Source organism: Odontesthes bonariensis, chromosome 22, assembly GCF_027942865.1.
Source record: "Odontesthes bonariensis isolate fOdoBon6 chromosome 22, fOdoBon6.hap1, whole genome shotgun sequence".
Classification (NCBI taxonomy): domain Eukaryota; kingdom Metazoa; phylum Chordata; class Actinopteri; order Atheriniformes; family Atherinopsidae; genus Odontesthes; species Odontesthes bonariensis.
Genome location: NC_134527.1, coordinates 1,872,535 through 1,890,127, shown reverse-complemented (window position 1 = coordinate 1,890,127; position 17,593 = coordinate 1,872,535). Strand labels below are relative to the sequence as shown.

Genomic DNA, 17,593 nt, shown 5'->3' with positions numbered 1-17,593 from the left:
TTGCTCCTACCTTCCCTCCTTTGTTCCTACCTTCCTTCCTTTGCTCCTACCTTCCCTCCTTTGTTCCTACCTTCCTTCCTTTGTTCCTTCCTTCCTTTGCTCCTACCTTCCCTCCTTTGTTCCCTCCTTCCTTCCTTTGCTCCTACCTTCCCTCCTTTGTTCCTACCTTCCCTCCTTTGTTCCTACCTTCCTTCCTTTGCTCCTACCTTCCCTCCTTTGCTCCTACCTTCCCTCCTTTGTTCCTACCTTCCCTCCTTTGTTCCTACCTTCCTTCCTTTGCTCCTACCTTCCCTCATTTGCTCCTACCTTCCCTCCTTTGTTCCTACCTTCCCTCCTTTGTTCCCTCCTTCCTTCCTTTGTTCCTACCTTCCCTCCTTTGTTCCTACCTTCCTATCTTTGTTCCCTCCTTCCTTCCTTTGTTCCTACCTTCCCTCCTTTGTTCCTACCTTCCTATCTTTGTTCCATCTTTCCTTCCTTTGTTCCTTCCTTCCTTTGCTCCTACCTTCCTTCCTTTGTTCCTTCCTTCCCTCTTTTGTTCCTACCTTCCTTCCTTTGTTCCCTCCTTCCCTCCTTTGTTCCCTCCTTCCTTCCTTTGTTCCCTCCTTCCTTTCTTTGTTCCTACCTTCCTTCCTTTGTTCCCTCCTTCCTTCCTTTGTTCCCTCCTTCCTTACTTTGTTCCTACCTTCCTTCCTTTGTTCCCTCCTTCCTTCCTTTGTTCCCTCCTTCCTTACTTTGTTCCCTCCTTCCTTACTTTGTTCCCTCCTTCCCTCCTTTGTTCCTACCTTCCTCCTTTGTTCCCTCCTTCCTTCCTTTGTTCCCTCCTTCCTTACTTTGTTCCTACCTTCCTTCCTTTGTTCCCTCCTTCCTTCCTTTGTTCCTACCTTCCTCCTTTGTTCCCTCCTTCCTTCCTTTGTTCCCTCCTTCCTTACTTTGTTCCTACCTTTCTTCCTTTGTTCCCTCCTTCCTTCCTTTGTTCCCTCCTTCCTTCCTTTGTTCCTACCTTCCTCCTTTGTTCCCTCCTTCCTTCCTTTGTTCCCTCCTTCCTTACTTTGTTCCTACCTTCCTTCCTTTGTTCCCTCCTTCCTTCCTTTGTTCCCTCCTTCCTTACTTTGTTCCTACCTTCCTTCCTTTGTTCCCTCCTTCCTTCCTTTGTTCCCTCCTTCCTTACTTTGTTCCTACCTTCCTTCCTTCCTTTGTTCCTAACTTCCTTCCCTCCCACCCTTCTGTCTTTCCTTCCACCCTTCCCTCCTTCCTTCCTTTGTTCCCTCCTTCCTTACTTTGTTCCCTCCTTCCTTCCTTTGTTCCCTCCTTCCCTCCTTTGTTCCTACCTTCCTCCTTTGTTCCCTCCTTCCTTCCTTTGTTCCCTCCTTCCTTACTTTGTTCCTACCTTCCTTCCTTTGTTCCCTCCTTCCTTCCTTTGTTCCTACCTTCCTCCTTTGTTCCCTCCTTCCTTCCTTTGTTCCCTCCTTCCTTACTTTGTTCCTACCTTCCTTCCTTTGTTCCCTCCTTCCTTCCTTTGTTCCCTCCTTCCTTCCTTTGTTCCTACCTTCCTCCTTTGTTCCCTCCTTCCTTCCTTTGTTCCCTCCTTCCTTACTTTGTTCCTACCTTCCTCCTTTGTTCCCTCCTTCCTTCCTTTGTTCCCTCCTTCCTTCCTTTGTTCCTACCTTCCTTCCTTTGTTCCCTCCTTCCTTCCTTTGTTCCCTACTTCCTTACTTTGTTTCTACCTTCCTTCCTTCCTTTGTTCCTTCCTTCCTTTGTTCCTACCTTCCCTCCTTTGTTCCTTCCTTCCTTCCTTTGTTCCTTCCTTCCTTTGTTCCTACCTTCCTTCCTTTGTTCCCTCCTTCCTTCCTTTGTTCCTTCCTTCCTTCCTTTGTTCCCTCCTTCCTTCCTTTGTTCCTTCCTTCCTTTGTTCCTACCTTCCTTCCTTTGTTCCTTCCTTCCTTTGTTCCTACCTTCCCTCCTTTGTTCCTTCCTTCCTTCCTTTGTTCCTTCCTTCCTTTGTTCCTTCCTTCCTTCCTTTGTTCCCTCCTCCCTTCCTTTGTTCCTTCCTTCCTTTGTTCCTACCTTCCTTCCTTTGTTCCTTCCTTCCTTTGTTCCTACCTTCCCTCCTTTGTTCCTTCCTTCCTTCCTTTGTTCCTTCCTTCCTTTGTTCCTACCTTCCCTCCTTTGTTCCTTCCTTCCTTCCTTTGTTCCTACCTTCCTTCCTTTGTTCCTTCCTTCCTTTGCTCCTACCTTCCTTCCTTTGTTCCTTCCTTCCTTTGCTCCTACCTTCCTTCCTTTGTTCCCTCCTTCCTTCCTTTGTTCCTTCCTTCCTTTGTTCCTACCTTCCTTCCTTTGTTCCTTCCTTCCTTCCTTTGTTCCTTCCTTCCTTTGTTCCTACCTTCCCTCCTTTGTTCCTTCCTTCCTTCCTTTGTTCCTTCCTTCCTTTGTTCCTACCTTCCTTCCTTTGTTCCTTCCTTCCTTTGCTCCTACCTTCCTTCCTTTGTTCCCTCCTTCCTTCCTTTGTTCCCTCCTTCCTTCCTTTGTTCCTTCCTTCCTTTGCTCCTACCTTCCCTCCTTTGTTCCTTCCTTCCTTCCTTTGTTCCCTCCTTCCTTCCTTTGTTCCTTCCTTCCTTTGCTCCTACCTTCCCTCCTTTGTTCCTACCTTCCTTCCTTTGTTCCCTCCTTCCTTCCTTTGTTCCTTCCTTCCTTCCTTTGTTCCTTCCTTCCTTTGCTCCTACCTTCCTTCCTTTGTTCCCTCCTTCCTTCCTTTGTTCCTTCCTTCCTTTGCTCCTACCTTCCCTCCTTTGTTCCTACCTTCCTTCCTTTGTTCCTTCCTTCCTTTGCTCCTACCTTCCTTCCTTTGTTCCTTCCTTCCTTTGCTCCTACCTTCCCTCCTTTGTTCCTACCTTCCTTCCTTTGCTCCTACCTTCCCTCCTTTGTTCCTACCTTCCTTCCTTTGTTCCTTCCTTCCTTTGCTCCTACCTTCCCTCCTTTGTTCCCTCCTTCCTTCCTTTGCTCCTACCTTCCCTCCTTTGTTCCTACCTTCCCTCCTTTGTTCCTACCTTCCTTCCTTTGCTCCTACCTTCCCTCCTTTGCTCCTACCTTCCCTCCTTTGTTCCTACCTTCCCTCCTTTGTTCCTACCTTCCTTCCTTTGCTCCTACCTTCCCTCATTTGCTCCTACCTTCCCTCCTTTGTTCCTACCTTCCCTCCTTTGTTCCCTCCTTCCTTCCTTTGTTCCTACCTTCCCTCCTTTGTTCCTACCTTCCTATCTTTGTTCCCTCCTTCCTTCCTTTGTTCCTACCTTCCCTCCTTTGTTCCTACCTTCCTATCTTTGTTCCATCTTTCCTTCCTTTGTTCCTTCCTTCCTTTGCTCCTACCTTCCTTCCTTTGTTCCTTCCTTCCCTCTTTTGTTCCTACCTTCCTTCCTTTGTTCCCTCCTTCCCTCCTTTGTTCCCTCCTTCCTTCCTTTGTTCCCTCCTTCCTTTCTTTGTTCCTACCTTCCTTCCTTTGTTCCCTCCTTCCTTCCTTTGTTCCCTCCTTCCTTACTTTGTTCCTACCTTCCTTCCTTTGTTCCCTCCTTCCTTCCTTTGTTCCCTCCTTCCTTACTTTGTTCCCTCCTTCCTTCCTTTGTTCCCTCCTTCCCTCCTTTGTTCCTACCTTCCTCCTTTGTTCCCTCCTTCCTTCCTTTGTTCCCTCCTTCCTTACTTTGTTCCTACCTTCCTTCCTTTGTTCCCTCCTTCCTTCCTTTGTTCCTACCTTCCTCCTTTGTTCCCTCCTTCCTTCCTTTGTTCCCTCCTTCCTTACTTTGTTCCTACCTTTCTTCCTTTGTTCCCTCCTTCCTTCCTTTGTTCCCTCCTTCCTTCCTTTGTTCCTACCTTCCTCCTTTGTTCCCTCCTTCCTTCCTTTGTTCCCTCCTTCCTTACTTTGTTCCTACCTTCCTTCCTTTGTTCCCTCCTTCCTTCCTTTGTTCCCTCCTTCCTTACTTTGTTCCTACCTTCCTTCCTTTGTTCCCTCCTTCCTTCCTTTGTTCCCTCCTTCGTTCCTTTGTTCCCTCCTTCCTTACTTTGTTCCTACCTTCCTTCCTTCCTTTGTTCCTAACTTCCTTCCCTCCCACCCTTCTGTCTTTCCTTCCACCCTTCCCTCCTTCCTTCCTTTGTTCCCTCCTTCCTTACTTTGTTCCCTCCTTCCTTCCTTTGTTCCCTCCTTCCCTCCTTTGTTCCTACCTTCCTCCTTTGTTCCCTCCTTCCTTCCTTTGTTCCCTCCTTCCTTACTTTGTTCCTACCTTCCTTCCTTTGTTCCCTCCTTCCTTCCTTTGTTCCTACCTTCCTCCTTTGTTCCCTCCTTCCTTCCTTTGTTCCCTCCTTCCTTACTTTGTTCCTACCTTCCTTCCTTTGTTCCCTCCTTCCTTCCTTTGTTCCCTCCTTCCTTCCTTTGTTCCTACCTTCCTCCTTTGTTCCCTCCTTCCTTCCTTTGTTCCCTCCTTCCTTACTTTGTTCCTACCTTCCTCCTTTGTTCCCTCCTTCCTTCCTTTGTTCCCTCCTTCCTTCCTTTGTTCCTACCTTCCTTCCTTTGTTCCCTCCTTCCTTCCTTTGTTCCCTCCTTCCTTCCTTTGTTCCTAACTTCCTTCCCTCCCACCCTTCTGTCTTTCCTTCCACCCTTCCCTCCTTCCCTCCTTCCTTTACTTGTCCTCTCTTTCCTTCCTTCCCTCTTTCTTGTTCTGGTTTAGCTTCCTCCACATGAGAGAGAAATATAAACCCGTGTCCGTCATTTGAGCTCACGGGTTGACTCTATTCTATCATTTCACACTCATATCATTAATCTGAAATGATTAATAAGAATGTCAACAACTCTCCAACTCTGTTTGCTTTGGTTGGAAAACTCAAAAATCAAACCCAGACCTCCTTTCCACTGAGAAATGCAATGAATTTTTGCCAACACATCAAAACAATTAGACGTTTTAAAAACTGTTTTTACCTCAGTAGAAAGTGATTTCCTATCAATAGTTAACAGCTCACTGGCATCAGGCATTTTTCCCAAGTCACCAAAGACAGCTGCCATTAAGCCACTCCTAAAGAAGGGAACTCTGTGATGAACAGCTACAGACCTGTCTCTAATCTCTCTTTTATATCTAAGATTATTGAGAAAGTTGTATTTAACCAGCTCAACGACTTTCTGAATAAAAGTGGAAGTCTTGATAACTTTCAATCAGGCTTCAGACGTCATCACAGCACTGAAACAGCTCTGGTCAAAGTGTTAAACGACATCAGGTTGAATACTGATTCTGGTAATGTTTCAGTCCTGGTTCTGTTGGACCTCAACGCTGCGTTTGATACTGTAGATCACAGAATCCTGTTGCACAGGCTGGAAAACTGGGTTGGACTTTCTGGAGCGGTCCTTAACTGGTTCAGGTCCTACTTAGAAGGCCGGAGTTATTTTGTTACAATTGGCAGCTATGAATCTGAGCGAGTGGCCATGACTTGTGGAGTCCCCCAGGGGTCAATTCTTGGACCTCTTCTGTTTAACTTGTATATGCTCCCTTTGGGTCAGATATTGCAGAACTTTAAGATCAATTATCACAGTTATGCAGACGATACACAACTTTATGTGTCTCTGTCACCATGGCGACTGCAGCCCAGCAGACGTACTGTGTCAGTGTCTGGAGGAAGTAAACACCTGGATGAGAGAGAGTTTTCTACAATTAAATGAAGACAAAACTGAGATCATTCTGTTTGGTAGCAAAGAGAAGAGGGTCAGCGTTGGTAAATATCTTGAGACTCGAGTTTCCTCTCCCAAACAGACCAGGAGAAACTCATCCATGCATTCATCTCCAGCAGACTCCATCACTGTAACGCTCTTTTAACTGGACTTCACAAAAAGAGCATTAAACATCTGCAGCTCATCCTTAAATCATTTGCTTTTTTTTAATCATTTTAATTAATTTATTTGTTTCTCTTTATGTTCTTTTACATATTTTTAATGCTTCTTCCACTCCCCGCTGCCATGCTTTTATTTTATGTGAAGCACTTTGAACTGTTCTGTAAATAAAATGTGCTATATAAATAAACTTGATTTGACTGAGAAATGGAAAGGAAGTGTGTGTGTTAAAGTAAAGCAGAAGAAAGTTGATAATAGCAGGAAATATTCAACCGCTTCCCCATATCGAGTTGTGTTCATTCATGTGGAGACGAGCGTACAGCCGGCTGCTACGTTACAGACTCTGATCATTATCCTGCATTCAAATGAGAGAAGGCCACACGTCTCAAAGTTTCCTCATGTTCCCCTCCTCATCATCCTCATGTTTTCATCCTCATGTTTTCACCCTCCTCTGCAGCACCAGCCTATCAGGTCGTCCTCCTGATTTTAAAGGCGCTCTTAGAGGCTTCACTAAAGTAAAACATGACACTTTAACAACACTAAAAGTGTTAAACCCAGTTCATCAGACTCTGCTCCCCGTCTGGGACCTGAAGCCTTCCTGACACTCTGTCGCAGACGCTGGGGGAGGATACGGTGAGGGGGGAGCTCCAGCCAATGAGAGCGTGAGGCAGGGTCAGGTGACATGACATGGGAAACCTCTGAAAAAGCCAGATCAACAAACACACGACAAACATGAAGAGAGAAGAGACGCCGGCCTGCTCGTTTCCTGACCCAAAACGAATCAGTTCCACTGAACTCCTTAGTTTAATTTAACTTTTCACCAACTTTCTGAGGCTCGTAACTTTATGTTTTATTATCTGTTTGACCAGCTTCAGGGTAAATAATGCCAGCTCAGATGGTAGAAACTTTAAATGGGACGCTGGTATAATTAAAGTGGCCATTTCTTCCTCACGCCTTCCGTCCACACGGGGTCCATGTTTTATATTTCTGTTGCTTTGGGACCTTTTCTCAGCTCAGCAGTGAGATGTTTTTTTCCTTTTAACATGTTCTTATCGGGGTTTCTGATCAGCTCCAGCACGATGTTGGCAGGACTTACTGATCTCTGAGTCATCTGAGTGTAAACAGAGAATTCATCACTCTTTCTCTCTTCCTCCCTTCTCTCTTTATTCCCTGATATTTTCCTGCTCAATGTGTTTGTATCTCCGGGAGGTCGTTCACAGGCCAGATGTTAGCATCACTCTGGCCTTGATGATGGGGTAAAATAACTCAGTATGGCTGCGTTCGAAACCGCATACTTCCATACTACATACTTGCATACTACATACTATATACTACATACTTCCATACTACACACTTCCATACTTCCATACTACATACTACATACTACATACTTCCATACGGCATACTGATCGATCAGACAGTATGCAGAGCGTTTACCCACAATGCATTTTGCTCCTGCCCGAGCCGAAATCAGCCGGCCTGAAGCTGATTTCTCTTAAGCTCTAAACTCTGTAAACTTTAGCAACATTTGAAACATTTTCAGGTGAGAAAGTAGTCGTTTAGATCCCCAACGTGTTGAAAACCTGACAAAATACCGGCTGTTTACAATTTTGTTCCCACGAATTCGGCGCTACTAAAGCTAGCCGCAGTGAGCAACGCACTTCCGGTTATTTTCACAAAATAAAATACCCGTTGCCTTTTATCATAGGGAAAGCCATTACCATACAATTGGTGCTTTTGTTTTGAAAACAGGAAGTGAACCTACCCTCGTTGTAGCTAGCTTGAAACTGCCGATTTGACAGGAAATGACGATCGGCGACGTCACGTTACGTTGCATCTTGGGTAGTTTGAGTATGAGTAGTAACCTCATGATGCATACCCAACATTTCAGAGAATCTAGTATGCATCCGGGAACTTCTCGCTTACTCAAACTCGCATACTAACTCAGAAAGTTAGTAGGAGAAGTAGGAGAAGGAGAAGTAGAAACATCCATGGAACAAATCAGTCCCAAACAATCTCCCAGACTGGTCAAAGTAACAACAAAGCAGATAATTCTGACTCCAAATCTCTCCAGAGGTAGATGTGAGTGAACTCAGACAAAAGGCCGAGATTAAAATGAGTCAAAACACATGAAAGCCTGAGCTTGTTTGAAGTGTGACTTAATAGAAAATGGCCTTTAGGCTAATTTGCACGGCCTTGTTTGGAAAGAAGAAGCTGTGTAGAGCCATCAGTTTGCTGCACATGGCTGTAAGAAACCGCTTAAACCAAGTCTTTCTGGGTTTTTCTGGTTCCTTCGTTGGAAACATCGATTGTTCTTGTAAGACATGTGAGTGAAAAGGCAAACACCCGAACATCTGAGCCAACACATTGCAAAGACCAGGTAAAAACTCCCAGAAGACCAAAGCTGACCTAATCAGAGCTCAAACTGGACTGAGACAAAGACTCCAGTGGGAGTCAAAATGGCCACAAACCGGAGCCGATTCTAAGTAAAACTTTCTGTACGACCCAACCAGATCTTAAAGAAAGATAAGATGAATCCAAGTCACACCACACATAAGACCACAAAGAGTCTGTCCTAAACGTGCACGAGCCAGAGAAACATCTGGGCCAAAGAGGAACGGCAACAAGACGAAACAGCCTCAAACGATACGAGATCGTTTTGAAAATGACTTCGGATCCAATGATTTACTCCCTGTAGACGTACAAGTTCAGCTCAAAAACATCGTGAAAAAGTCAGGGTGTCAAACCCCAATCAGCTCAGGAACTCAACACACCTGCAAAAGTTTCCTGAGCCTTTAAACGCTCTCAGTCAGTGGGGTCACCTGGCACTGAAAGGATCGGATTATTGGCTAAATTACAATCAGACTGAGTTATTAAGGGTAATTCTCCTTGGATATCTGGCGGTGAATGAATGGGATCAGAGGCACAAAGCGTGTCATACCCCGGTATGATAGGTGGCGCTGTACCCATTCCAGCTGTTGCTAATAGAGCCACTTCCTGTTGACCTCTTCACCACCAACAACAACAACAAACTCAGGCATTGGAGAAAGATGGAGAACGCAGAGCCAGATGAAGCTACGTCCCTCTACATTTGGTCTGTGATGAGCTGCTTGTTGCACAAACTCGATGCCCAACGGAGCATTCTCCATCGCGTTGTTTGTTTCTTTCTGACGGCGACAACAACAGGAATATCGTCTCCTTTGACTTCCGGGTCACGACCCCGGGAAAACATCTGGAACATGCGCAGAACGCAAAGTCTGATTCACCACGTGCTTCAGCGTCTACAAGCAGGTTTAGAGTGACTTTCAACCCAGTTATCTCGGGGTCTGAATCCGATCCGATCCAGTTCTTAGTCAGATTAAGGTGTCTACATGCACTTAATAACTCAGTCTGATTGTAATTTAGCCAATAATCTGATCCTTTCAGGGCCATGTGACCCCGCTGAGTGAATTTTGTTTTTTTTTATTATCTGTAAACCAGAATCATCATTAGAAGAACTAAAGGCTTGAAATATTTCCCTCTGTGTGAATGAATCTGTATAACTTTCACTTTCTGAAATAAGTTCTGAGGTCAGAGGAAGCCAGGCAGAAAGGCCTTCACCCCCACATCAGACTCTCCTTTTGACTTCTCCTCGGCTGACCTGCTGAGCTGTTAATCCTCTAATCTGAGAACACACATCACGAAGCCCCTCCCCGCCACCGCTACCTTGGCCATGCTGAGAGGGTCATGTCGGAATCTCTGTTTGTTCTTCTGCAGTTTTCCCGGCATCATCTTCCCTGTGCGGAAGTCGAAACATGCCAGATCCACTGCGTTTCCGAGGTAACGGGACAACTGAGGCTTACTCCTGAATTTCTTCCCTGTGGGGCTGAGGGAAAGGAGGAAGAAAGAGAGGAAGACAAAAGAGAGAAGGATAAAGATATCAAAATCCTTATTCAGGATATCTTGAAAACATAGTTTGAATATTTAAATCCCCTTAAAGTAAATGGTTTGAGTCCTTGGGCATGCATGGTGAGGACACACGATACGATACGATTCGATACGATTCGATGCAATTCGATACAATTCGATACGATTCGATGCAATTCGATACGATTCGATACAATTCGATACGATTCGATACGATTCGATGCAATTCGATACGATTCGATACAATTCGATACGATTCAATGGGATTCGATACAATTCAATGGGATTCGATACGATTCAATTCGATTCGATTCGATTCGATGCGATATTATTCGATACAATTCGATGCGATTCGATAAGATTCAATACGATACGATACACTTACATCATGTTCTGGGGGAAAAAAGGGACTGTGTGATTTGACATGAATCGTCGCTGATTGGACCGGTGGTCCGACCTTTGACCCGGAAGGACAACACGGCCAGACAAACAGAAACAAACGAACATGTCACTAACGTGAGAGCTGTGCACTTTATACAACATTTTTATCAAATAATTTATCACTGTTTTGTATAATGTGCCCCCCTGGCATTGTATTGCATTACCTTAATGTTCTGTGTTTCCACTTCAATAAATCGATACTTTATCGGGAAACAAAATATCGATATACATCGCAGTATCGATAAAATTGCTCAGCACTACCGAAGAGGGAAATGGGGCCTAATGACTTTCTGTATTTTTCATGAGCATCTACATCCAATTACTGAAGGTTCTCGTTTAAAACAATGAGGCTTAAATTATAGACACGATTTGAATGAAGGTTTATTTATGTGGCACAATCTGCCGGAGTTACCCAAACCTGTTATCAACTGGTACGAGCTGCCGCCAGCAGTGACCGCCTGCTGCAACAGTCAGTCAGCACTGGCTGAAAATCAGAAGCCACCTCAATACTCTGCAGAATTCCACTCTCTGAATCTCCAAGTTTTTGTGTGCATAACACACGGATATGAAAAGCTCAGACTCCAACTCTCTGCTTCTAAATGTCTGAGTCACTCTGAGTCATTTCAAAAGATGCTCACACAGAACTGAACCTGGAGGCGGATCCGTCCTCTGAGTGCTCTTAGATATAAAGGTCTTTTAACACCAGCCTTCATACCCGTCTTCACAGTGTTCCTCGGTACATGTAAAATGCATTTTATTTCTACAGCCCTTTACAGACAATCCTTACGGTGTACCAAAGTGCTTTACAGCAGGTAATAAATAAAGAGAAGAAGAAGTATAAACAAATAAAAACAATCACAGAACAATTGAAAAGCAATAAAATACAACAAGATAAAATAAGATAAAAGTGAGAATGATTTATTCCCTCTGATGCTGAAATAGTGGAGATGATCGATACTCTTTGAAATAGGTCGGTTATCTGTAAGAATGCAGAATAAGCTGTAATCTGTGGGGAGTCGGTCCTCACAAAGATAGAACACCACAGTCATTCAGCTGCATCTGACATGTAGGTCAGCAGCAACAAATAATGCATGTGAGCTAACATGCGTGTCCCGTGTTTCCGTGAAGTCTGCAGCCCTGAAAAGGTACGAGTCGGGCTGCTAATGTACAGCGTGGCCCTGCAACAGGGCCGGTTTCTGCTATGGGCAATGTGGGCGACGAGCCAGGACTGGAAAAATTTTAATCTTACCAAGTATATTTGTCTCATTGAGTATCTCATTACACTTGATATAAGACATAATTGCCTAACAAGTTCCATTTCAGCCAGATATAGGGACTTGTTTGAAGACAATACATCTGGAATATCTTGTTAAATGAAAAAGTCTTGAAAACAAATTGTTCTGAGTCACATATCATATGAAACAAGCTTTTTTTTTTTCATTTGAAGAGGTTTTTAAGCTAATTTCAAGATCACTTTTATCTCAAAAGTCCTAAATATCACATCGTTATCACGGCGTTAATGAGAAAAGCAAAGGTAATAATGTGGAGTCATCATGGATCATCATCATGGTGAAAGACCAAAGAAGCCATCAGGTGCCCAGTTTAGAAAGAGAAGAAGAGGAGAAACGGGCAGAAGATAAAGGGATGCAGATTTCTATCAGTGACCTGAGGGACGTAGGCTATAGGCTATCTGTTAGCCTGTTGCTAACATGTTGCTATTAGCCACGGCTGTGTTTGATTTTTAGTTTTGCTGAACTAGAATTGAGGCATCATGTCATGCAGCTAATTTCACCCAAAGGCAACCTGGTCTGGTTTGTGTTTGCAACACAACAAGAAGTCCTGACTGTGGATTATTTTTATTGTTATGAGCTATATGCTAACTTAAAGGAATAGTTTGCGTCTTTTGACATGAAGCTGTATGACATGCCATACTAGCAATATCATTTATGAAAATTTTTTTACCCCTGTCTGCTGTGTAGACCGTGCAGACCGAAGTGCAGACCGAGCAGCAAACAGCGTAACAGGCGCGGCTGTCGGCAGGCAGTGATACGAAGGGAGAGAAAATAGGGCCAAGCGATTGTGAGGTCTGACTTTTTCCTGGAGAATGATTTTGTGATGCAAATGTATTACTCTGTTGAACGCATATTGTTCTGAGAAGCAAGACGCTTTATTTTTTAAACCCCAGCCAACTAGCCGGACTACCTTCATCAACACCAAAACGAGGCTGGAACTCTGCTCACAGGACGCAGCAGGGGGTAAGAAGATGTTCAGAAATGATGTTGCTGATATGGGATGTTACACAGCTTCATGTCAAAAGAGGCGAACTATCCCTTTAAATAACTTAAATAACTTCTAATATACATTGACATGGCATTTTGTAAGCTACATGTGGTATCTTTTTGTGCATTTTTGTATTTAAGATTATATCTAATAAAATAATACAAATAATATAATATGTTGTTGTGTTGGTAAGTCTTTTTATTTGGGCGTAAATCTAGCCATGGCTGCCCTGCAAAGATGGAGCCTGTGGAGGCCGAAGCAGGGTGCTGCTGCTCTTCCAGTAAGTTGACCCGCCGACTCGTTTCCTTACTGGAACTGATGAGTCACTGCCAGCCAAACTGAAAGTAAAGCTTCAGCCTCAGAGTGAGCCGCGCCTCAGCCGCCGATCAACAGGAAGCCAACGCAGCCGGCGGCTCCGTGGCGTCACCGCCTCACCGCAGGCCTGCAGCAGGAGCGACTTCCTCTGCGATCTGAGGCTGCAGACGCAGGGAAAACCTCCCCGAGCTTCAGGAGAAAAGAGAAAACCTCCCCGAGCTTCAGGAGAAAAGAGAAAACCTCCAGCAGGAGAAAAGAGAAAACCTCCAGCAGGACGGTGAGGCACGAGGCTGAGAGAGAAGCAGCCCTCTGACTCGCTGATCGAGGAGTTTCCACAGCACGAACACAACAAATCACAGCCAAGATGAAGCCATTTTTAGCCCAAACACATGTGAACGAGGCGCTTAATCTTAACAAGTTTAACTTGTTTTTTTATGCTTCAACTACAAATTAAGATAAATAAATTCATTCTTTCAAAGCTTTGGATTTGTTTAGATTACGTAGTAATTACAGTAATTATGTGCTCCGTCATGGGAATAACACAGTGTGACAAAAGGCCGCAGGTAAGATCAACCCGTAAGGATTCTGACTAAGTTAAAGGGACAGTTCGCCTCTTCTGACATGAAGCTGTGTAACATCCCATATCAGCAGCATCATTTCTGAACATCTTCTTACCCCCTGCTGCGTCCTGTGAGCAGAGTTCCAGCCTCGTTTTGGTGTTGATGAAGGTAGTCCGGCTAGTTGGCTGGGGTTTAAAAGATAAAGCGTTTTGCTTCTCAAAACAATATGCGTTCAACAGAGTAATAGATTTGAGAGTAATGCAGGCAGTGATACGAAGAGAGAGAAAATAGGGCCAAGAGATTGTGAGGTCTGACTTTTTCCTGGAGAACCATTTTGTGATGCAAATGTATTACTCTTTCCTGCTTCATCCTGCGGACGCTTACTCTACTTGCTTTGCTTATTTTCTTGATTTTATGGTGATTTTTCCCCTTTTTTCCATGTGAGCCTACCTGCGATAGCTTCTGGACACTTATAAATCTCTGGGATTAAAGGTTTTTTTAACAGAAACAGCAACATTTTTTATAGTTCTTACAGGCCTACACACAGCTGAAGCCTGATTTACAGCGTCTGGGCACCTAGCACTCAGCTAAAGCTAAGTAGCCTGGAAAGGTGCTAACCGTTAGGCTAACTAGCAGCAAGACGCCTCCCTTCTCCACAGATGACGACTGCAGCCTCCTGCAGAAGATTGCAGAACTGGAGACAAAAATCCATCGCTTAGAAGTAAATGTGGAGGTAAATGGACGGTGTGGAAATGAAACAACCTTTCCATTTGTGATGCAAATGTATTACTCTGTTGAACACATATTGTTCTGAGAAGCAAAACGCTTTATTTTTTAAACCCCAGCCAACTAGCCGGACTACCTTCATCAACACCAAAACGAGGCTGGAACTCTGCTCACAGGACGCAGCAGGGGGTAAGAAGATGTTCAGAAATGATGTTGCTGATATGGGATGTTACACAGCTTCATGTCAAAAGAGGCGAACTGTCCCTTTAAGAACTAAAAATCTAACTTTATAGCAGAGTAATATTCAGCACCAATTCAAACCCACAGTGACGGTATGTGGTTGGTGCTAATTCTTCTCTTCCGGCTGCCTCCAGGTTTGCTTTGCTGCTTTCTTAGTAAATAAACTTTGACTTTTCTTCATCTGATGAAGAAACATATTCACTAAAAGGATTTATCTGCTGAGTTTTTCTATCAGAAATAATAAAAATATGGGGTGTGAGCAGCAGACTTTTACAATAATAAATAAATAATAAAACAGGGGGGGTCCGTGGCGTAGTGGGCTGAGCAGGCGCCCCATGTACAGAGGCTATAGTCCTCGCTGCAGCTGGTTCCAGTCCCGCATCGGACGGCCCTGTGCTGCATGTCGTTCCCCCTCTCTCTGCCCCCTGCTTCCTGTCTCTCTGAACTTTCCATTAAAGGCATAAAAAGCCCCAAAAAATAAAGAAATAACAGATATTTTCGGGGGGAATGACGTCAGATCCCGACGCACAGGTGGAGAAACGTCATACGGCGTTATGTTGTTGGAATGATTTAAAACATAGGACGCACGGTTGGACTTTAAGGAGAGCTAAACGTGCCACCCTGTCTGTATAACATGGAGAAGCAGCATTTAGCTGTTATGCTGCAAACAAGTGGAACAAACTGCCAGTGGAGATTAAACTTTCACCAAATGGAGACATTTTTAAATCCAGGTTAAAAACATTTCTGTTCTCATGTGTCTATGCATGAAATCTGCACCATATCTTTGAACTTATCTGGACTGTTGCTTGTTTTTAAATTAATTTAAATTATTTTATTTGTTTCTCTTCATGTTCTTTTATATATCTTTAATGCTTCTTCCACTCCCTGCTGCAATGCTTTTATTTTACGTAAAGCACTTTGAACTGTTTTGGACATGAAATGTGCTACAGATAAATTTGATTTGATGCGATTGTGTTGCTTTGGCAACACAATCGGAGTGTGAAACTGGTAAACTTCCTTAAAACTATCAGTAGAAACCAAAGAAAAATGCCATTTTTTCCCCATTTCAGAAGAGGGTTTGGGGGGTTGAGGGGGGCTCTCTGGGGGCTGGTGACCCCCAGAGAGCCCCAGTAAGATTAGATCAGGCCCTGGGGAGCAGCTGCAGCCCCATCAGTGGCTGTAAACATCTGTCTGGAGGAACATCTGGGTTATTATTGGAGCTGCTACTAACACTTTATTCACTTTATTCCCACCACTCTGTAAACTTCTGGTTCCGACCCGCTCTGAGCAGATGGACTTAGACTTTCTTTTATTGTCATTGCACAAAAATCACAAGTGAGTCTTGACAGCGAAATGTCGTTCCTCGACTTCCGGTCAACATCGCTAGATATTCAAGCTATACAGACTGTACCAGCCGCGGCTATTCAGAGACACCACGGGAAGCCGGACAGCCTCTCCCATTCTCTGGCCAAACTGCTACATCTTCAATGTTAAACTAACGATAAAACAGTTATTCACAAAACACAAGCTATGCCCAATACTGCATTTACTTTCATAACTACAACATGTTGTCCTGTAGCTTAATGAAGTGATTTGATCTGAAATGGCCGCCGTTCACTGAGGAAATCACGTTATGAAGCCGCCACTAACAGCCGGGCTTCCGAGCCGAGGGCTGCCCGGCTTCAGGAGGGGGCGGGAGAGGAGAGTTTCTTTCTACAATTCTAGGTCATCATTGGCTAAATCGACAAAAACTCATCACTTCCGAGGCTGCCCGGCGTCTCTGGGGGTAGATCAGACGTGGGCGTGTCAGTATGAGGGGCTGTGTCGTGATGATTGGAGTCAGTGTTTGTCCATCATGAGAGAGAAAAAATGCTCCACAGATTCTGATCCAGCCATTTACAGGCCTTAGATTCGATTCAAAGTCTCTACCTTCTCTCTGTGTATTTGCTGGGCATACTTGTCATACTAGACACAGCTATGTTATAACTAATTATTTTTACCTTTGCTACCTTCTGCTTTGGGACGGCACGAGCCGCTACAACCCTGAACGCGTAATATGGGCTTCCCCTGTTTTAAAAGTCAGCAGCCGCCACTGGCCTGTACAATATAAAAACAGTATGGAAGTGCTATGTGCCAGCACTCGGGATAAAAAATATAAACAAATAAATAAAATGCGCTTAGTGCATAAGTGTTGCTAAAATATTGCACTCAGCCTAAATACAATACTAAAGGGAAATTGCACAAACAGAAGTGTGTAAAGTACAGATGTGGTGCCAAGGCACCACCGTGAGATACCTCAGCACATTTTTAAAATATTATATTGTGCAAAAACACATTTTATTTTGCTCAAGGATGTATTATTTTAGTGATAATTTTATTTATTTTCTAGCATTTGTTTTTGTTTGAACTCTTTACTCCCAAAATAAATGTTAAATTATCCTCAACATTTGTCTCAGGCTCTCTGTTATCTACGGAAGAGTATTAGGGCCAGGCATAAGAAAATATAATAATATTTTGCCTGTCGAGAATAAAGTCGAAATGTCCAGAATAAAGTCGAAGAGGTCCAAATTGAATGTTGTAGGGGAAAACACGACTCAAAGCAAAACTAACACGGCTCCAAAATTTATAAATGTACTAGTTCGCCTCAATTAGTGAGAAATAATGTCCCTCTGTGAGCACTGGGGGCTGGGCCCCCCTAAAGACCAGACCCTAAAATCGCCCCTGCTCTGGGTTAACTATCCGATCGGATCGATCGGTGACTGATCGATCGGCGGCGGGACGGTACCTGTAGTAGTAGACGTCGCTCTTTCCAGCGCTCAGCCCGGACTTCCTGATCACCTCTTCTTTCGTCCAGCCCGGCGGCAGAGCGGGACACTCCATCTTCTTCTTCTCCATCACACACTTATCGATCCCACAGTGCTGACCGATAAGCTGATCGATCGATCAGTCGGCGAGCCCCAGACCGGCGGCCACAGGACGTGCTGGTTCAGCCCGAGCAGAGCGACGTCACAGAGCGACGTCACAGACGTTACGTTAACGGCGGCTCTGCCTCTCCCCGCCTCGGTTGGACCTACTTTCTGCCGGGACTGAGAGCGGAGGAGGTTAGGGGTTCCGGTTCGGCCCCGGTTCGGGAGCTGGTTTCCAGGGTTTTGAGCGGAGCCGGACCCGGATGTGCTTCGGTTCCCGCTGAGAGGACCAGCTGCTCATCTGAGCTGAACGGATCCAAACTGAAGCGGACCAACGGCAGCCTGTGACGTCTGAGATAGCG

The 17,593-nt window shown here is 44.6% G+C and overlaps 1 protein-coding gene across 1 annotated transcript in view; it reads right to left on the bottom strand.

The window, feature by feature from the left end:
• mbd2 (methyl-CpG binding domain protein 2) overlaps window positions 1–17,593 on the bottom strand; it is a 40,444-nt gene extending 22,851 nt beyond the window's left edge. Inside the window, exons 1-2 of the mRNA XM_075455526.1 lie at window positions 17,111–17,593; window positions 9,563–9,722 (exon numbers count right to left, since the gene is read on the bottom strand). Of these exons, the coding sequence (XP_075311641.1) occupies window positions 9,563–9,722; window positions 17,111–17,220 (270 nt within the window). The 5' untranslated portion in view covers window positions 17,221–17,593. The remainder of the gene's footprint in view (window positions 1–9,562; window positions 9,723–17,110) is intronic.